Source organism: Topomyia yanbarensis, chromosome 2, assembly GCF_030247195.1.
Source record: "Topomyia yanbarensis strain Yona2022 chromosome 2, ASM3024719v1, whole genome shotgun sequence".
In the NCBI taxonomy this organism is placed as follows: Eukaryota; Metazoa; Arthropoda; class Insecta; order Diptera; family Culicidae; genus Topomyia; species Topomyia yanbarensis.
Genome location: NC_080671.1, coordinates 428,253,483 through 428,277,417, shown reverse-complemented (window position 1 = coordinate 428,277,417; position 23,935 = coordinate 428,253,483). Strand labels below are relative to the sequence as shown.

Genomic DNA, 23,935 nt, shown 5'->3' with positions numbered 1-23,935 from the left:
AACTGCGCCATATAGCTGCTCTTCCGTTGCCACTTCCAACTGCTGCGCGTATTCTTGAGCCACTCTGCCATCTTGTAGCCGCTCGATGTTTAGCCGCGGCGTTCGGCTTCGACGAGAGCTATGCACTGCCGAAAGTTTTGAGCGCAAGCATACTGCAACCAGGTGGTGGTCCGAATCTATATTCGCACTGCGATAAGTGCGGACGTTTGTGATGTCCGAGAAGAATCTACCGTCGATTAGAACGTGGTCGATTTGATTTTTTGTTACTTGGTCCGGTGATCTCCAGGTGACTTTGTGGATATCTTTGCGAGGGAAGAAGGTGCTTCGGATTACCATGCGAAGTTCACACATCGTTGGCCGTTGTCATTTGATACGGGATGCAGGCTGTTAGGCCCGATCACCGGTCTGTACATTGCCTCCCTTTCTACCTGTGCGTTCATGTCGCCGATGACAATTTTCACGTCTCGCAGAGGGCAACCGTCGTATGTCTGCTCCAGCTGCATGTAGAACGCTTCTTTCTCGTCGTCGGGTCTCCCTTCGTGTGGGCAGTGCACGTTGATGATGCTGTAGTTGAAGAAACGGCCTTTGATCTTCAACTTGCACATCCTTGCGTTGATCGGCTGCCACCCGATCACACGTTGGCGCATCTTGCCCAGCACTATGAAGCCGGTTCCCAGCTCGTTGGTTGTACCACAGCTCTGGTAGAAGGTAGCCGCTCGATGCCCGCTTTTCCACACCTTCTGTCCCGTCCAGCAAAGTTCCTGCAGTGCCACGATATCGAAGTTGCGGGGGTGTAACTCGTCGTAGATTATCCTGTCACATCCTGCGAAGCCGAGCGATCTGCAGTTCCATGTTCCGAGTTTCCATACGTGATTCTTTATTCGTCGCCTGGGTCGTTGCCGATTGTTCTGGGTCGTATTCTCTTCTGTATTGTTCGTTATGTGGGTTTTTTAAGGGGCGGCTTATAGGGCCTACGCCAACCACCTGTCTCGCCGGTGGGCCATCGTGCCAGGACTGCTTAGGGTCCCACCTGGACACCAGGACAGGTTTACACCTTCCGAAGAAGGGTAACCCCCCCTTCCCTGCCAGCATACGACCAAAGTTCCCACCGGGATTGGTTACCCGATCTTCACTAAGGTTACTCGTATCCCAGTCGACGCCACGAGGAGGCCAGGGCTAGGAGTTACTGGGCAGGAAGCTAAGGACCGCAAGTGGGGTCTATTTTATGCCTTTAGGTACAAGAGGCTTACGCACTGCCCAGTCATTGCCGACCAAACGTCATTTATGGATGATCCCTTGCTAAAAAGTTTTCGTATCAACAAAGTCCCTCTAAACAAGGTCCTAGCATGCGTCAAAACTCAGTTTTGAAAACTGTTAGTGGTAGTGAACAGAGACAGCCTATGTACATTTCATATTTCATTTAGTATTAATGACGTAGATGCTACCATTCGCCCATAGAAACTGTCCCACATTTACGAGCACAGAGGCAGTTTTCGTTTTGACGTATGCTAGGACCTTCCTATATAGGGACTTTGACCCATCACATTGTTTACACAGCGGTAATTACCAACATTGACAACTAATCTTCTTGATTCGCGGAAAAATAAGTGTAGTATAGTTCTTGCAATGAATAATTATAGGATATTTGAGAACTATATTGACTTGAATGCAGGGATGCTAAAGGTACTGGTAAACTACATTTTTTTCGGTATATTTACATTTGCGCAAGCCGTACAGCCCGCTACAGCGACGCATCACTACAGCTCTTGCCAGAACGGTAGCCAAACCGAGTACATTTTCCCGTACAGCAGTAGAATACATTTTTGTTTTGCTGCTGTACTCCGACTGCTCGGTGAAAGTGTGGCGTAGTAAAGTTTGTTCTCTCGCTTAGTACACTTTTCTCTGCGTAGTCAAAGGGAGAGGCCCGCACACGAAAGCGATGATGCCGGTCGTGGCGTAAACGAACCGCATTTATTACCGCCGTTTAAGATTGAAAAAAAAAATGAATAGATTAAAAATATTAAAAGTGTAAAATAAGGAAAGAGAAGCTGTACCGCTCGCGTCTGGTGGCTGTACTGGGGGCAGTATTTCTTTGTCATGTTACTGCTTTGCTTACAGACTGCCGTACAGCACTGGGCGTCCTGCAATAGCGAACAACAGAAAAAAAGAGAAATGAGAATGTAGGCAGAAAAATTACAGCCGCAGAAAAGGTAGGCATTTTGCATTCTTGCTTGAATGGCAACGAATTCCACGCAAAGTGCCCAGCAATTATCGTCTTGTTCACATATATACGGCGGTTGCGACAGGGGTAAAATCGAAAGAATCCTCTCGACATTCGCACAGTGACTCTCAGAGCGTGAAGTTTTTTTTCAATCCGTACGGTATAGAGGCATTGAAATTAATTATTCCTTTGTATGTGCGCGTTAACCGTTATTCGACCAGCAGAACAGTGGCAGTGTTCCACATTTTGTGAGCTGCTTGGATACCGTTTTAAAGGATAAGTACCACTAGGTTAGTAGGTTTACCTACTAAAGGGCAACGACTTCCCTTGACGATGGTTTGCCTCAAGGTGAGATGGATATCGAAATAAAATCGACTCCCCGGCTCAAGCAGGGTTGCCACTATTTTTCAAAGAAAGATTTTCTTCAGTTCAAATAAAAATGTCTGGAAAAATCTGTCACTTGACAGCGACCTCAAAGTCATCGAAATTTGGCGTACATTTTGGTCTTCATAGAACATTTATCGATTTTTGTTTTGGAAAATATGACCCAGATTTCCAAAAAATGTGTGTAACAATCTCTATAATGTAGTACACGCAAAGTACAAACGCTCTTGCATACGCGACATACAAACGATAAAAAAACGCTCACTATAACATACCAATGCTTGAATTTTTCACGATAATTCAAACCCGGCTGTAAACGGTATCATTCACGCATACCTACACCCACGATCCAGCAATGATATAATCGTCCTGGCGATTACGTCAACGTATTAGCAATTACGATTCTATAAATGCGGTTTCGTATACCAAGGTACAAAAGCTCGCTCTCGCGTGATCATAAATCATACTCGAACTATAAAATACGAAACACAAGAGTCGCAGGGCACCTGAGTTGGAAACTCCGGTGAGATAGGGGTAATCATTTTCACTCTTTATCTGAACCGTATACTCAAAATAAACATCTAAATGGCAACCCGTGCGAACGTTAAAAAGCTCGTGCGAATATGCAAACGGTTACTGGGTTATATACACACGCTGGCATAGGTAACATAAAAACAGCCACTAGCTCAAATGCGTAAACATAGAATCGCTTGTGTCCTTCGCGATAATACAAATCTGATCGGTCTTCAAGCCAATATGTTAGCTCTTACGAATACCGAAACGCGTTCTCATCCGCAATTATACTAATGCCCATTTCTGCACCGTTATGAATCGATCAAGTGCAGAATTTACCACCTTTGGTCCTAGCATTCCTTGAGCATGCCCTCAAATAATCCCATGAATATGCAAGCGAATACATGGATATACAAACGAAGTTACACACTCGCGACACACACCAGTCACCATACACGGTGTATTTACTAGAACAACTTTATGCAAAAAAATTCAGCATCTCTGAAACTTCGGAATATGAAAGAATGGACTTTCCGCTTTCATTTGAAACTAAGATCAAAATAATCCGTCGGGGGGTCCAGAGCAACTTTTTTTTTGAAATTTTTTTCGTGACCATATAGGTTTTACTATTTGAGCTAGTTCATATTTCTGTCCCTAGATGGTGCTTTAGACATTCGAACAACACTAAAAGTGAGAATTTAGTAGAAAATTTAATTGTCTACAAGTTTGTTGACAACTAAAAATTGATCTGAAATCACCCGGAAAACTTTTTAAGGTTTTAACGAAGTTATATCTAAGATAGTTTCACACGAGGCCTAGTGGTTTGGAAATATATTTTCTCGCACTTATTTCATTACCAAAAAAAAACAATTGGGTTTAGTGGAATGAACATATTTCATTACAACTTCTTCGTTGACAATTCTAATCTTCTAAAAATTAAAATGCTTGACAGAGACAGAAAACTAGTTGTGCTTTTGATTCAAGTTTGTAATCTTTTCTAATAGGTTCGAAGGAACTACCATTCATCGGAAGGTATTGCTTTGTTACAAGGGTTTGCTTACATTTATGGTTAAGTCAGCTATCATAATTCCGTTCAAGACGAAATGTTGGGACAAATTAGTGGTTAGCGTGAAACGATTCAAATGTTCTCCGCACAGTATATTGTGGCAGTTGTATTTTACGGCCATTTTCTATCAATTATGCGAGAAATCGTTACTTAATTGATCCTAGATTATGCGATATGTATTACTTTTGAAAACAAAATTATATGATTTGAGCACAAGAAAAACCTTATATACATACAAGTCCTCGAATATATCCCAAAAAATTATCTTGATCAAAAACTCAAAGTTTTTTGTTTACTGTTTGTCACATTGAGTTAATTTTGAAAAAGATATTTAGCGTTTTTAACCAAGCGTTGCAATGAAATCCGCGAAATAATGCAATGGTGTTAAAAGTTTCATTAAGTTTGTTCAAATATAACGGTTGAAGTTCAGGACAAGTGAATTTTTTACGAAGATGCTAACAGAGTAGGAGGTTCATGCAAGAATAGTTATCCGTCATCCCCGAGAACAATCGACAAAATGAAAAAGAAGGCATACACCTTTGAAAAAGCTGTTTCTGCGGGAGGAATCACTTACTATCTTGGAAAAGAATATTAATATCATATTATTTTGGTCAACACTTATCTAAGACTTCTCATCCCAAAAATATTAATGGTACCAAATGGAATTAATATTTTCAGCTAAAAGATGAAACTTTCCAAGCTCTCAAATTCCGCTGAATGCACTGTTCAACTAAACACAACTATTTGGCAACTGAAAAAGGGGGTGTGAATTGACTTACAAACCACTAGGCCTTTTGTGAAACTAATTTAGACTTAGACTTCGTTAAAATATTAAAAAAACTTTTCCGGATAATTTGAAATCGGTTTTTAGTTGTTAACAAAGTTGTAGACAATTAAATTATCTATCAGATTACCACTTTTAGTGGTGTTCGAATGTCTAAAGCACCATCTAGGGGCAGAAATATGAACTAGTTCCATTGTAAAATCTATGCTTTCTCGAATAAAAACTTCAAAAAAAAAGTTGCTCTAGACCCCCCGACGGATTATTTTGATGTTGGTTTCAAATGAAAGGGGAAAGCCCATTCTTTCATATCCTGAAGTTTCAGGGATGCTGAATTTTTTTGCATTAAGTTGTTAAAAAAAGACACCGTGCATACAATCGGTCGAGCTCTATGCGTAAATGCATCCCTAGTCATAAACGCGAACATGTTTTTACGGTCGTCCACGCAAACCTACGCCCACGATGTCATAAACATTAAAGTGTCCCTGTGATTAAGTGAATGTTTTAATATCTACGAATTTATAAACGCGGTCTCAAGTGCGATTATACAAACGCGCGTTCCCACGCGAACCTTAATCGGTCACTACCGAAAGCAAAGAGTTTTTATTCTCAGGTGATACGATCCTCAAAAACGCCGATCAGCCATGTTGGTTTTAGAAACGACAGCTAACAACATTGTTTACTATTTCTCTCCAGATGTTTGCTTAGATTTCAGGCGGTAAACAAAGTTGTTCGCTTCCATTTTTCTTCCCCGCAGTATGTTGCACGCTTACCTCACTCCTCACCTAGTTACTGCCAAAGACGAATCACCTTATAACTCTAAGCATCTTGACCGAAAGCTTCTATTCTCGGTCCTAGTAGCCTTCAGTTGGAAAATTCCCTAAAAAATACGCTCATATACACTAGACAACAAGTTCCAGAACGAAATTATCGGGAATTCGTGTGATATGGGGCAAATTCATTTTTTCCTAACATCTGAACCGTACGTTCAAATTCAGCAACAGACTCGAGGTTCGCGCAAATATTCAAGAACCTGCTTGAATTAGTCAATGCCCCACGATTATACAATCGCATTTATATACACGAAATTTTATTTTATGTCTTCACATCTCGCCCTGAGCAGAAGCAAAAAATCGTCCGCGCAAGTGAAACAATAAATTCTACCTAAAAAAATGCTTGCAAAAATACAGAGAACTAGACTCCGTTACACACGATACATGGAGGATTTTTTTCCCGGGCATCCCTAACGATGTTCGTGTGGTGAGAATGCGTGCGACCAAGCCAATTCCCTCATACATAACCGTCACAGCGTTAGGAAGTGACGATGTTCTCATTCATCAGACATCACCTGACCTTGCACAGAAAATGTTGAGGAAAACTCAACAAATCCAACTGAAATCAGCACACAACCATCTTACGCTAAACCACTAACAGCTGCAAAACCAACATCTCCGGATCAGCAACAACAACAACGAAACGAATGCCGAAAACGAACATACTATAACGACCCTTAAGAGTAAAACACAAACTGGAACATCCGACCACGAGCAGCAGGAAAGTAGTACCGATGAGGACATGGACGTGAATGATAACGCGAAAGATGACAAACGAAACGAACCTCAACTTGCAGTGGACAACACTGGCAATATTCCACCGCATCCTAGAAAAAGGATCTCAACAGGCAGCAGCAAGTTGCGCCTGATCGAGACCAAAAATTTAACATAGTTGTTTTTTAATTTATTGTAAAAAAAAACAAACAATCGGCCTCGTCGAGCTACAGCATTTGGGCCCAAATAAATTTATTAATTATAAAAAAAACACACACGTCTACGTGGTCACACACGGTGATATACAAACGTTCGAATCCTTCACAATCATGTATGCACAACTACTGCCATAATATCACAAACATGGAAACACACCGGGGATAAGGTTTGAACCATAATAATGCTTATAAGCAGTGTTTTAGTGGGTGACATTTTCCGTATCGGCTACAATCGAAGTTTTTGACCGTTGTTTGTGATTGATCGCTTCAAAACTTTTTGTTAACAGAATTTCTTAAATATCGTAGATAAAGCTTCAGCATGTTCCAGAAAGTGGTTCGTTTACTCAAGATATATATCATTACTGAAGAGATCATCGGTCTATCTCACACAACTTAGAAATTGTTGTGTAATTTTTGGTAAAATTAGTAAAAGTTTAAAAAATAATAACTTTTGGAAGGGCAAAATCGGGCAGCCAACTCTAGCTGCCATTCGAAATACTACATCAACAATATAAAAAAAACAGATTTCACTCGACTCTCATTGTCTTCGGTAGAGGGGATTTAAAAAAAAAAACTATTGCTTGTCAAAAAATGTCCAATATCATCGAAAATACTCGAGGTAAGAAAACTTATACGTTAATAAAAATTGTATATTTTGACAGTTGAAACAACTTCGTATGATGTATAAGTCCGGTAGAAAAAGATATTTAAAAGAAATGTTTTTGGAGGTCATCCAAATATAACGAGCTATAACTTCTTAAGCATTTAAAGAAGGGACATCATGTATTCAGCAAAGACATTCGTGAAAGCAATCTCCACAACTTTCCAAAAGACATTAGCTCATTTCGTTTACCAGATAAAAAAATTAGTTGAAAAAACTCACTTGTAGGAGGATTAATCACGAAAATCATAGCAGAAAATGACAAACCTTGCTATTTTTACACCATTGACGTAAACTCAACCGTTTTCACGTTAGCAATCAATCACCATTTAAAGCACTTTATTTTTTTAAAAAATACCAAATTATTTTGAAAATACACGAAATAAGTCATTGTTGTAATATACAAACTCGTCTATTTTGGTAATTCAAACCTTTTTACGGAACTTGTCAGATTGATATTTAAAATTTATAGTAATGAATTGGCTTTAAAGGGATGATCCACAGGCAATAACGTTGAACATATTAAAGATAAAGATTTTGTGTCTTCAGCAAAGTTTTTCGCAAAAGCTTTCTCTTCAACTTTGCCGACGGCTTAATTTTAATATTAGCACTTACAAGAAAGTTGGTAAATATATCTCACTTTAAGGAGGATTAATCATTAAAATAGCAACACTTACAGTGTCCACAAATCTCTCCGAAAACGCCTTTGACTCAAATTTAACAATTTAGGCATAATTAATAGATCGCTCAATTTTGGCAAGACCAACTGTGCACTGGGTGAGTCTCTTCTCTTTTCTTTGTAATTATTAACGTTTTCTATAGTCGATTTGTGAATATTTAAAGCGCAAACCCGAGTGGATACTTTACACTTTTCGAAACTATTTTCCCAAGGTATAAAATTGCAGCAAAATGTTCGCCTCGAACATCATGATCGTCCAAACAGAAAACTGCAATTTTACCAGAAAAATCTTTCCAAAGTGTGTGTGATAACCATGTTTGCATGTATTTAAATATATTCATACAATTAACATGCTTCACAGATTTAGGTAGGTGTTAGCTCAATTGACTTTCCGATGACTCATTTCGTGTACAGCGCCAGACATCGTTCCATCAACCAGCCCCGTTTGTATCAATTGGATTTTAACATTACAATAAAACTTTCGATTCCTCTCAGGAAAGAAGAATCGATGCGTATTTAGTGTAGTGAAAGAACTGATTGACGTCGTTTTTCCCAGATCAGCAATGTCGTTTCTCTGAGTTTGATATCACTGTTGGACTAGAGTAGGTCATTCCATTTGAAATATCAAAGGAGCAATCCACCGGGGACTTATTGTGCGAGAACGGGGACGAATATTCCGATTTTCGAAAGAGGAAAAATTGAGACGACACCTAGTAGTCGTTTCTCGACTGGGAAAAAGTAAATTTTTGGATTTGTCAATTTTTCACCGAAAATGACGCAATATTTTTTCCCCTCCCTAAGGGTTTTTTCTTCGCATCAGATAATCTTTGCATTCTACCAAAATAAAAAGTTTGTACAATTATTCTGTCGGTAGCAGGACAAAAGAATAAAATAATCTATACGCAGTCCTCCCGATAGCTGGCTATACGGAGTTCCTAGCTGTTCCGTAAAATAATAGCGTTCCGAGGCGCGTAGTTGGTAAATCTTACCATGTACGCAGCACACCTGGGTTCGAATCCCAACCCCGCACATAGGGTTAGAAATATTTTCAAAGACATCTTTCTAACTCGAAAAGAGGCGAATGACCATAAGGTTGAACCTCTATGATTGAAAAAAAAGATAATTACGGAAAGAACGACCTAATAGAACACCCAATAAACCTGTCAAACGTCTCGGTAGCCGGCTGCCCAGAGTAAAAAGCACACGATAATGTTAATATCACGCTTACTAACAAACTCTCTCTTCCTGTGATACATGAGAAGATCCAGAGAATTCCTCGGTCTCTAGCAAAAACATATATCGGACTAACATTCCTCCCTTCCTTTCCAAGCAGATTTGCGTTCGGATGTGGCCGGCTTTGGTTTTGATCAGCACGCAGGGATCAGAACATATTGCACAATGTGGAACAGTATGGTGCTTCCAAACATGCTGCTCCGAAGAACGTTTTGCAAACTCTGTCGGTCCTGGTCCATAACGGAGTGGAAAAACACGGGCGATCTCTTATGCTTATGCTAGAGCGACGTAGAATACGCTTACAGTTGTTTATTCAACGGAGTTTTGAATATAACAGGACTAACATTCCCCTTTCGCAGTTCATGTCAAATGAGCAGTTTTGAAACAAGGCAACCTCTTTTATCACTTTCTGGCAGACATTGTAATTTTCACTGTCTCACGCGAGAAGAAGCTTATCCGATGTCAAAATTTTCCAAGATAATATGAGTCGCAAAATTCTTCATCTCCACAGACAACGTGAGAATAATTTTCCAGATAAAGTTTATCTAATGTTTTCCTTTTCACCGGAGAAGGTTTTTGGTTTTCGGTTATTTCAGTGGAAATCACTAAAAGTGTCAAAATATAAGCTTTATTTCCAAGAAAAGCGTCAAAGACGCACGATAGACTTGTTTTTTCGTGTTTTGGAATAGCGCTAGTAAGGCAGAGAGCGTCAAAAGAATACCGTGATAAACTCATTCGCTCATTCTTCGGCGGATTTATTTATCCGAAGAAATAGTGCGTTGTATTTATCCGGAAAAATGGTGTGAGTGCCAATAACTTTTCATGTGAAAATGTGAATTTTTATTGTCGAAGTGTCCGGACTCATTTATTCATATGAGTGATAAATGCAATGCCTGCTTTCTGTACATAAAACGAAAATAACTTCATTATTCTTTTTGGTGTGGCTTACGCTTAGTGGCAGGATTGCCACATTCACTAATTTTCTTGAAGGTTTGTAGATTCTTAATAATTTAATATTTGCTTATATAAGACATTTGTCGAAGACAGCAAAGCATTTTCTATAGACTACTATGATCAATAAAAAAATATTGCCAAAAGATGGCGATATTTTGGACACACAAACATCGTATAAAATTTAAAATCGCTAATATGGACAGTTTTGACTCGAATGGATAAAGTACCTCAAAACGCTGTTTTGAGCGACTGTGTGCTGTCAGTTCAAATATTTTGACAGCAGTTGGGGTTTGAACCTATGTTTCGCCTCAATCAAAAAATCGGTATTAAAATATTCCCTATCCGACCACTAGAGGCGCTGCTACCAAATAAATAAAGTGTCCAATATTTATTCTGTAGCAGCGCCTCTAGCGGTCGAATATGGATTATTTTGACAGCGTATTGTTTGAAAAATACACGTATTACAGTGGAGCAAGCGTTGTTTGGACACGCGCACTACTGAAAAAGTTGTGGTAGTTGGAAGACGAGAAAAAAAATTTATCCTTCAAATCCGACCTGGTCGAATGATCTAGTAAATCCAAGTTTATTTTCGCCAATAAATACGCCCGGAAACTGATGATCCGACAAAGAATTAGTATTTGTAGGCTCAAAACAGAGTTTTTTTCTGAACCATCAACACGATGGAGTCGATGTTGCATAAGCAGGAGTGTCTAAAGAAATGTATATATTCTTTCACCAGGGCTCACAAAGGTCCAAATGGCCGCACGACTAGGACATGTTACTAACTTCGATCGTATCTCATTCATCGTCAAGTTTCTGTTTGTATTGGCACTGCTCAATTTAATTACTATCCGAAAATAACACTGGAGTTCCTCGAGGCAGTACACTCGCACCACTGCTATTTTCGCTGTTTGTTAACGACGTTGCCGATATTTTAAGTCTTGGTAGTACACTTCGCACTACAAATTATTCTGGATACTCTCAACGACTGGTGTGTGTAAAATATGATGGTTTTGTGTATTCTCAATTGCATTGTCATTAACTTACGTTGCACTGAAAACGCCATCTAATATGACTACAATATTACTGGAAACCGTATGCTACTACACGACTACCTTAAAGACCTTGGTGAAAATTTTGGAACACCAGCGTATTTACCCCTCTGCTACAACCGACAACTGAGATTCATGTTTAAGATCTCCAGCGAATTTCGTCATCCGGAGCTCGACAAAAAATTTAATGATATTTAATACTACGGCCAATCTAGACAAAAAATCACGAAAATTTATTTTTCGGAACATTTTCAAGCAAAAATACGTTAACAATACTGTTATTTCCTTGATGTTCACTTTTTCGTGGCTCGGAGTGATAGCTTTATTCTGGCTATAACATTCACATTTATGCAGTCTGTTTCTCCCTCGCAGATCAGGTACCACCCTTGGATCTGAAACACCTTGCGATCAGCATTCAGCGCTTTTAGCAGTGGAGACGCATGATAGCACACTAAATTTTCTTGGCATGCTTTGTTGTTTTACGTTTCGCTTGTATCTAGCGGTGATGAGGAAACTTCTCAACGAACCACTAATTTATATGCGAATACGTTATCCGAAAATGATGATGAGTCGACCGGATTCATCTGCGGATGATTTTTGGCTTGAGGGAATGGAAAACGATTTGCTTTCGTTTGTTGTGCTTGTTCACCGGAAGATACATATGATTCATTGGCAGAAATCAACTTTTATGTGGGGATCTGTTTGTTTGAGGAGATGACGTATATATTCTGTTTCGATACTATAGCATTTAATAACTCGGTATGTTGAAAAGTTGGCAGAATTTAGGTAAGCATTTATTGATATATTATTGTAATTAACTTGATGTAGCTTCAGTAGTATCCAGCAAGTCCATCCGGAAAATGAGCTGAGAATTCTGGCTGGTTGTAGAAAGTATTCCGACTTCAGTCACACAACTGATCCTAATTCTAATGAGAATCGATTATGTCACTAAATGACAGATGATCATTGCTCAATGCACACGGCTTGTCCATCATCAAAGAGTGAAAACAACTTTCCTTGAACTTCTATTCTTCGATGAAATCGTTTGCTGATGCGGTCTTGCTTTTCCAAACCCATGGATCCCGCGGGGAATAATTTCCACCCATCGCAAACCGATGTAAACGACTAAAATTGGTTGTTGATCTTTCCGCATAACAATTTCATCAAATTTGCGCCCCCCGTTGCTTTCGTGAGTTCCGGCTTCTCAAATCGGCGAATCGAACAAAACAAACAACTATTTTGAAGCTTCATCCTCCGCTAAGCAGGCCGTGGAATAAACTTGCTTCGTTGGTAGGAAAGGTTCGTTCTGGAAAAGCAGAAGGGTATTCCTAAACACGAAATTCACACGCCCGATCCCATTGGGGCTCTCGTCAAACAATTGGGAATAATTAACGTGAACTACCTGGCAGGATGTTTGTTTCTTGTACCGTAGAATGGTGTGAAAGCAGCCTTCAGAAAGTATTCCTTAACGGTTGCTTTTGTGGAGAAAATATGGCTGAATCTGAGAACCAGATCTTAAAGAAAAATGAAGAGCACCGTTTCACGGTACAGATTCGCCGGAGCAGAATTCTGGTAAGTGGATCCGTTGGTAGAAGGAGGATTGGATTTTACATCCGTGATATTTATCAACCGTTAGATCCCCGATTGTTCCAAAACTTTGACTGGTGGGAATGAAGCCAGCTGTGAACCTTTCGCTGTTTATCACGAATTAATAATGGAATGCTTCCTGGAAGAAGTCGTTTTGTTGCGGGCCATCTGATTTGAAAACTGGTTTCCCAGAACCCTTCAGGATTTTGATTAAAGAGTCGCATCTTAATTTCTGTGCTCGCAATTTTATTGATTATCGCAATCCGCTTGTCCTACGGGGAAAATTAAATGTTTGTAATGTAAGCACATAGAGAACAGATGTTCAAATCCAGCTTTGAATGTGTGTAAAACACTCAGATCACAGATAGCCGGTGCTGCGAACGGTTAGCAAACTACTTGTGTGCACTTGCGTACAATTCTTGCATCCGATGGAGTTTCAAGTTTGCGAACTTCACTGCAATGGTTCACTGTGACATTTGAATATTTGCAGTTTCTCTGAAATTAAAAAAATAATGCTAAAAGATTTCACCCAAAGTTTCTGTTCTGCTTACCAAACAGCAATAGCTCCTAGTAAAATATCTATTTTTAGAAAACATGAGATGTTGATTTTCAGATAACCATCATAATTGTCCCTCTTTGTTTTCATTGTCTTTACAGTGACGGAGAACTAAGTGAATCACTACACGACCCAGCACCTTTCTCGTCGATCAACAAAGCGTTGGAGAGGGGGCTAAAAACTCACCACCACCACCACCACCACGGCACCCTTTCTTAGTGGTGCTTCTGCAGCAGGGTCGCCATGACATCGCCGTTACCGTTGCTCCGTTCGTTCTCGACTGAAAACCAAAACCGGGACTGGTGTAAGCGATTTTCACTACGTGCCAACCGGAAGAATGTCACCGACGGAAGACTGGTAAGAACAAAAGACTAAAGAACGAAGAATACCGGGAAATTGTACCCGAGTGTCGTAAAATGGCGCTTGAACGGGTTTTCTATTTTCTCCCAAGAAAAGCAGAAGGGCAGCGGTAAATTGAGTCTTCACCAGCTAATAATTGAAAGCAAATAGCCCCAGTGTCTATTATTAACGGTGGCCAACATCAACTTTGTTAATTGAGATTGCAGTTTTGCTTTGTTTTAATAGTTGCTCAGAGCTGTTTAACGTCGCGGGAAAATGAACTGTACATTTAACGAGTTCAAAACGTAATCATTTACAAATTTAAGAAATTACCGAATTTATGATTTAACGATTTAACGATTTAACGATTTAACGATTTAACGATTTAACGATTTAACGATTTAACGATTTAACGATTTAACGATTTAACGATTTAACGATTTAACGATTTAACGATTTAACGATTTAACGATTTAACGATTTAACGATTTAACGATTTAACGATTTAACGATTTAACGATTTAACGATTTAACGATTTAACGATTTAACGATTTAACGATTTAACGATTTAACGATTTAACGATTTAACGATTTAACGATTTAACGATTTAACGATTTAACGATTTAACGATTTAACGATTTAACGATTTAACGATTTAACGATTTAACGATTTAACGATTTAACGATTTAACGATTTAACGATTTAACGATTTAACGATTTAACGATTTAACGATTTAACGATTTAACGATTTAACGATTTAACGATTTAACGATTTAACGATTTAACGATTTAACGATTTAACGATTTAACGATTTAACGATTTAACGATTTAACGATTTAACGATTTAACGATTTAACGATTTAACGATTTAACGATTTAACGATTTAACGATTTAACGATTTAACGATTTAACGATTTAACGATTTAACGATTTAACGATTTAACGATTTAACGATTTAACGATTTAACGATTTAACGATTTAACGATTTAACGATTTAACGATTTAACGATTTAACGATTTAACGATTTAACGATTTAACGATTTAACGATTTAACGATTTAACGATTTAACGATTTAACGATTTAACGATTTAACGATTTAACGATTTAACGATTTAACGATTTAACGATTTAACGATTTAACGATTTAACGATTTAACGATTTAACGATTTAACGATTTAACGATTTAACGATTTAACGATTTAACGATTTAACGATTTAACGATTTAACGATTTAACGATTTAACGATTTAACGATTTAACGATTTAACGATTTAACGATTTAACGATTTAACGATTTAACGATTTAACGATTTAACGATTTAACGATTTAACGATTTAACGATTTAACGATTTAACGATTTAACGATTTAACGATTTAACGATTTAACGATTTAACGATTTAACGATTTAACGATTTAACGATTTAACGATTTAACGATTTAACGATTTAACGATTTAACGATTTAACGATTTAACGATTTAACGATTTAACGATTTAACGATTTAACGATTTAACGATTTAACGATTTAACGATTTAACGATTTAACGATTTAACGATTTAACGATTTAACGATTTAACGATTTAACGATTTAACGATTTAACGATTTAACGATTTAACGATTTAACGATTTAACGATTTAACGATTTAACGATTTAACGATTTAACGATTTAACGATTTAACGATTTAACGATTTAACGATTTAACGATTTAACGATTTAACGATTTAACGATTTAACGATTTAACGATTTAACGATTTAACGATTTAACGATTTAACGATTTAACGATTTAACGATTTAACGATTTAACGATTTAACGATTTAACGATTTAACGATTTAACGATTTAACGATTTAACGATTTAACGATTTAACGATTTAACGATTTAACGATTTAACGATTTAACGATTTAACGATTTAACGATTTAACGATTTAACGATTTAACGATTTAACGATTTAACGATTTAACGATTTAACGATTTAACGATTTAACGATTTAACGATTTAACGATTTAACGATTTAACGATTTAACGATTTAACGATTTAACGATTTAACGATTTAACGATTTAACGATTTAACGATTTAACGATTTAACGATTTAACGATTTAACGATTTAACGATTTAACGATTTAACGATTTAACGATTTAACGATTTAACGATTTAACGATTTAACGATTTAACGATTTAACGATTTAACGATTTAACGATTTAACGATTTAACGATTTAACGATTTAACGATTTAACGATTTAACGATTTAACGATTTAACGATTTAACGATTTAACGATTTAACGATTTAACGATTTAACGATTTAACGATTTAACGATTTAACGATTTAACGATTTAACGATTTAACGATTTAACGATTTAACGATTTAACGATTTAACGATTTAACGATTTAACGATTTAACGATTTAACGATTTAACGATTTAACGATTTAACGATTTAACGATTTAACGATTTAACGATTTAACGATTTAACGATTTAACGATTTAACGATTTAACGATTTAACGATTTAACGATTTAACGATTTAACGATTTAACGATTTAACGATTTAACGATTTAACGATTTAACGATTTAACGATTTAACGATTTAACGATTTAACGATTTAACGATTTAACGATTTAACGATTTAACGATTTAACGATTTAACGATTTAACGATTTAACGATTTAACGATTTAACGATTTAACGATTTAACGATTTAACGATTTAACGATTTAACGATTTAACGATTTAACGATTTAACGATTTAACGATTTAACGATTTAACGATTTAACGATTTAACGATTTAACGATTTAACGATTTAACGATTTAACGATTTAACGATTTAACGATTTAACGATTTAACGATTTAACGATTTAACGATTTAACGATTTAACGATTTAACGATTTAACGATTTAACGATTTAACGATTTAACGATTTAACGATTTAACGATTTAACGATTTAACGATTTAACGATTTAACGATTTAACGATTTAACGATTTAACGATTTAACGATTTAACGATTTAACGATTTAACGATTTAACGATTTAACGATTTAACGATTTAACGATTTAACGATTTAACGATTTAACGATTTAACGATTTAACGATTTAACGATTTAACGATTTAACGATTTAACGATTTAACGATTTAACGATTTAACGATTTAACGATTTAACGATTTAACGATTTAACGATTTAACGATTTAACGATTTAACGATTTAACGATTTAACGATTTAACGATTTAACGATTTAACGATTTAACGATTTAACGATTTAACGATTTAACGATTTAACGATTTAACGATTTAACGATTTAACGATTTAACGATTTAACGATTTAACGATTTAACGATTTAACGATTTAACGATTTAACGATTTAACGATTTAACGATTTAACGATTTAACGATTTAACGATTTAACGATTTAACGATTTAACGATTTAACGATTTAACGATTTAACGATTTAACGATTTAACGATTTAACGATTTAACGATTTAACGATTTAACGATTTAACGATTTAACGATTTAACGATTTAACGATTTAACGATTTAACGATTTAACGATTTAACGATTTAACGATTTAACGATTTAACGATTTAACGATTTAACGATTTAACGATTTAACGATTTAACGATTTAACGATTTAACGATTTAACGATTTAACGATTTAACGATTTAACGATTTAACGATTTAACGATTTAACGATTTAACGATTTAACGATTTAACGATTTAACGATTTAACGATTTAACGATTTAACGATTTAACGATTTAACGATTTAACGATTTAACGATTTAACGATTTAACGATTTAACGATTTAACGATTTAACGATTTAACGATTTAACGATTTAACGATTTAACGATTTAACGATTTAACGATTTAACGATTTAACGATTTAACGATTTAACGATTTAACGATTTAACGATTTAACGATTTAACGATTTAACGATTTAACGATTTAACGATTTAACGATTTAACGATTTAACGATTTAACGATTTAACGATTTAACGATTTAACGATTTAACGATTTAACGATTTAACGATTTAACGATTTAACGATTTAACGATTTAACGATTTAACGATTTAACGATTTAACGATTTAACGATTTAACGATTTAACGATTTAACGATTTAACGATTTAACGATTTAACGATTTAACGATTTAACGATTTAACGATTTAACGATTTAACGATTTAACGATTTAACGATTTAACGATTTAACGATTTAACGATTTAACGATTTAACGATTTAACGATTTAACGATTTAACGATTTAACGATTTAACGATTTAACGATTTAACGATTTAACGATTTAACGATTTAACGATTTAACGATTTAACGATTTAACGATTTAACGATTTAACGATTTAACGATTTAACGATTTAACGATTTAACGATTTAACGATTTAACGATTTAACGATTTAACGATTTAACGATTTAACGATTTAACGATTTAACGATTTAACGATTTAACGATTTAACGATTTAACGATTTAACGATTTAACGATTTAACGATTTAACGATTTAACGATTTAACGATTTAACGATTTAACGATTTAACGATTTAACGATTTAACGATTTAACGATTTAACGATTTAACGATTTAACGATTTAACGATTTAACGATTTAACGATTTAACGATTTAACGATTTAACGATTTAACGATTTAACGATTTAACGATTTAACGATTTAACGATTTAACGATTTAACGATTTAACGATTTAACGATTTAACGATTTAACGATTTAACGATTTAACGATTTAACGATTTAACGATTTAACGATTTAACGATTTAACGATTTAACGATTTAACGATTTAACGATTTAACGATTTAACGATTTAACGATTTAACGATTTAACGATTTAACGATTTAACGATTTAACGATTTAACGATTTAACGATTTAACGATTTAACGATTTAACGATTTAACGATTTAACGATTTAACGATTTAACGATTTAACGATTTAACGATTTAACGATTTAACGATTTAACGATTTAACGATTTAACGATTTAACGATTTAACGATTTAACGATTTAACGATTTAACGATTTAACGATTTAACGATTTAACGATTTAACGATTTAACGATTTAACGATTTAACGATTTAACGATTTAACGATTTAACGATTTAACGATTTAACGATTTAACGATTTAACGATTTAACGATTTAACGATTTAACGATTTAACGATTTAACGATTTAACGATTTAACGATTTAACGATTTAACGATTTAACGATTTAACGATTTAACGATTTAACGATTTAACGATTTAACGATTTAACGATTTAACGATTTAACGATTTAACGATTTAACGATTTAACGATTTAACGATTTAACGATTTAACGATTTAACGATTTAACGATTTAACGATTTAACGATTTAACGATTTAACGATTTAACGATTTAACGATTTAACGATTTAACGATTTAACGATTTAACGATTTAACGATTTAACGATTTAACGATTTAACGATTTAACGATTTAACGATTTAACGATTTAACGATTTAACGATTTAACGATTTAACGATTTAACGATTTAACGATTTAACGATTTAACGATTTAACGATTTAACGATTTAACGATTTAACGATTTAACGATTTAACGATTTAACGATTTAACGATTTAACGATTTAACGATTTAACGATTTAACGATTTAACGATTTAACGATTTAACGATTTAACGATTTAACGATTTAACGATTTAACGATTTAACGATTTAACGATTTAACGATTTAACGATTTAACGATTTAACGATTTAACGATTTAACGATTTAACGATTTAACGATTTAACGATTTAACGATTTAACGATTTAACGATTTAACGATTTAACGATTTAACGATTTAACGATTTAACGATTTAACGATTTAACGATTTAACGATTTAACGATTTAACGATTTAACGATTTAACGATTTAACGATTTAACGATTTAACGATTTAACGATTTAACGATTTAACGATTTAACGATTTAACGATTTAACGATTTAACGATTTAACGATTTAACGATTTAACGATTTAACGATTTAACGATTTAACGATTTAACGATTTAACGATTTAACGATTTAACGATTTAACGATTTAACGATTTAACGATTTAACGATTTAACGATTTAACGATTTAACGATTTAACGATTTAACGATTTAACGATTTAACGATTTAACGATTTAACGATTTAACGATTTAACGATTTAACGATTTAACGATTTAACGATTTAACGATTTAACGATTTAACGATTTAACGATTTAACGATTTAACGATTTAACGATTTAACGATTTAACGATTTAACGATTTAACGATTTAACGATTTAACGATTTAACGATTTAACGATTTAACGATTTAACGATTTAACGATTTAACGATTTAACGATTTAACGATTTAACGATTTAACGATTTAACGATTTAACGATTTAACGATTTAACGATTTAACGATTTAACGATTTAACGATTTAACGATTTAACGATTTAACGATTTAACGATTTAACGATTTAACGATTTAACGATTTAACGATTTAACGATTTAACGATTTAACGATTTAACGATTTAACGATTTAACGATTTAACGATTTAACGATTTAACGATTTAACGATTTAACGATTTAACGATTTAACGATTTAACGATTTAACGATTTAACGATTTAACGATTTAACGATTTAACGATTTAACGATTTAACGATTTAACGATTTAACGATTTAACGATTTAACGATTTAACGATTTAACGATTTAACGATTTAACGATTTAACGATTTAACGATTTAACGATTTAACGATTTAACGATTTAACGATTTAACGATTTAACGATTTAACGATTTAACGATTTAACGATTTAACGATTTAACGATTTAACGATTTAACGATTTAACGATTTAACGATTTAACGATTTAACGATTTAACGATTTAACGATTTAACGATTTAACGATTTAACGATTTAACGATTTAACGATTTAACGATTTAACGATTTAACGATTTAACGATTTAACGATTTAACGATTTAACGATTTAACGATTTAACGATTTAACGATTTAACGATTTAACGATTTAACGATTTAACGATTTAACGATTTAACGATTTAACGATTTAACGATTTAACGATTTAACGATTTAACGATTTAACGATTTAACGATTTAACGATTTAACGATTTAACGATTTAACGATTTAACGATTTAACGATTTAACGATTTAACGATTTAACGATTTAACGATTTAACGATTTAACGATTTAACGATTTAACGATTTATAACGATTTAACGATTTAACGATTTAACGATTTAACGATTTAACGATTTAACGATTTAACGATTTAACGATTTAACGATTTAACGATTTAACGATTTAACGATTTAACGATTTAACGATTTAACGATTTAACGATTTAACGATTTAACGATTTAACGATTTAACGATTTAACGATTTAACGATTAACGATTTAACGATTTAACGATTTAACGATTTAACGATTTAACGATTTAACGATTTAACGATTTAACGATTTAACGATTTAACGATTTAACGATTTAACGATTTAACGATTTAACGATTTAACGATTTACGATTTAACGATTTAACGATTTAACGATTTAACGATTTAACGATTTAACGATTTAACGATTTAACGATTTAACGATTTAACGATTTAACGATTTAACGATTTAACGATTTAACGATTTAACGATTTAACGATTTAACGATTTAACGATTTAACGATTTAACGATTTAACGATTTAACGATTTAACGATTTAACGATTTAACGATTTAACGATTTAACGATTTAACGATTTAACGATTTAACGATTTAACGATTTAACGATTTAACGATTTAACGATTTAACGATTTAACGATTTAACGATTTAACGATTTAACGATTTAACGATTTAACGATTTAACGATTTAACGATTTAACGATTTAACGATTTAACGATTTAACGATTTAACGATTTAACGATTTAACGATTTAACGATTTAACGATTTAACGATTTAACGATTTAACGATTTAACGATTTAACGATTTAACGATTTAACGATTTAACGATTTAACGATTTAACGATTTAACGATTTAACGATTTAACGATTTAACGATTTAACGATTTAACGATTTAACGATTTAACGATTTAACGATTTAACGATTTAACGATTTAACGATTTAACGATTTAACGATTTAACGATTTAACGATTTAACGATTTAACGATTTAACGATTTAACGATTTAACGATTTAACGATTTAACGATTTAACGATTTAACGATTTAACGATTTAACGATTTAACGATTTAACGATTTAACGATTTAACGATTTAACGATTTAACGATTTAACGATTTAACGATTTAACGATTTAACGATTTAACGATTTAACGATTTAACGATTTAACGATTTAACGATTTAACGATTTAACGATTTAACGATTTAACGATTTAACGATTTAACGATTTAACGATTTAACGATTTAACGATTTAACGATTTAACGATTTAACGATTTAACGATTTAACGATTTAACGATTTAACGATTTAACGATTTAACGATTTAACGATTTAACGATTTAACGATTTAACGATTTAACGATTTAACGATTTAACGATTTAACGATTTAACGATTTAACGATTTAACGATTTAACGATTTAACGATTTAACGATTTAACGATTTAACGATTTAACGATTTAACGATTTAACGATTTAACGATTTAACGATTTAACGATTTAACGATTTAACGATTTAACGATTTAACGATTTAACGATTTAACGATTTAACGATTTAACGATTTAACGATTTAACGATTTAACGATTTAACGATTTAACGATTTAACGATTTAACGATTTAACGATTTAACGATTTAACGATTTAACGATTTAACGATTTAACGATTTAACGATTTAACGATTTAACGATTTAACGATTTAACGATTTAACGATTTAACGATTTAACGATTTAACGATTTAACGATTTAACGATTTAACGATTTAACGATTTAACGATTTAACGATTTAACGATTTAACGATTTAACGATTTAACGATTTAACGATTTAACGATTTAACGATTTAACGATTTAACGATTTAACGATTTAACGATTTAACGATTTAACGATTTAACGATTTAACGATTTAACGATTTAACGATTTAACGATTTAACGATTTAACGATTTAACGATTTAACGATTTAACGATTTAACGATTTAACGATTTAACGATTTAACGATTTAACGATTTAACGATTTAACGATTTAACGATTTAACGATTTAACGATTTAACGATTTAACGATTTAACGATTTAACGATTTAACGATTTAACGATTTAACGATTTAACGATTTAACGATTTAACGATTTAACGATTTAACGATTTAACGATTTAACGATTTAACGATTTAACGATTTAACGATTTAACGATTTAACGATTTAACGATTTAACGATTTAACGATTTAACGATTTAACGATTTAACGATTTAACGATTTAACGATTTAACGATTTAACGATTTAACGATTTAACGATTTAACGATTTAACGATTTAACGATTTAACGATTTAACGATTTAACGATTTAACGATTTAACGATTTAACGATTTAACGATTTAACGATTTAACGATTTAACGATTTAACGATTTAACGATTTAACGATTTAACGATTTAACGATTTAACGATTTAACGATTTAACGATTTAACGATTTAACGATTTAACGATTTAACGATTTAACGATTTAACGATTTAACGATTTAACGATTTAACGATTTAACGATTTAACGATTTAACGATTTAACGATTTAACGATTTAACGATTTAACGATTTAACGATTTAACGATTTAACGATTTAACGATTTAACGATTTAACGATTTAACGATTTAACGATTTAACGATTTAACGATTTAACGATTTAACGATTTAACGATTTAACGATTTAACGATTTAACGATTTAACGATTTAACGATTTAACGATTTAACGATTTAACGATTTAACGATTTAACGATTTAACGATTTAACGATTTAACGATTTAACGATTTAACGATTTAACGATTTAACGATTTAACGA

At 33.7% G+C, this 23,935-nt stretch overlaps 1 protein-coding gene across 2 annotated transcripts in view; it reads left to right on the top strand.

The window, feature by feature from the left end:
• The window catches only part of LOC131685346 (adenylate cyclase type 6), a 539,597-nt gene that overhangs the window by 214,513 nt on the left and 301,149 nt on the right, over positions 1-23,935 (top strand). The window contains exon 2 of one of the 2 annotated variants that reach the window (XM_058969007.1): positions 13,554-13,756. Coding sequence is in view for 1 of the 2 variants with exons in the window: in XM_058969006.1 (XP_058824989.1) it covers positions 13,696-13,809 (114 nt within the window). In the remaining variant the exon portion in view is untranslated. Of the gene's footprint in view, positions 1-13,553; positions 13,810-23,935 lie in introns of both variants that reach the window. The other variant, XM_058969006.1, reaches the window with a different exon arrangement.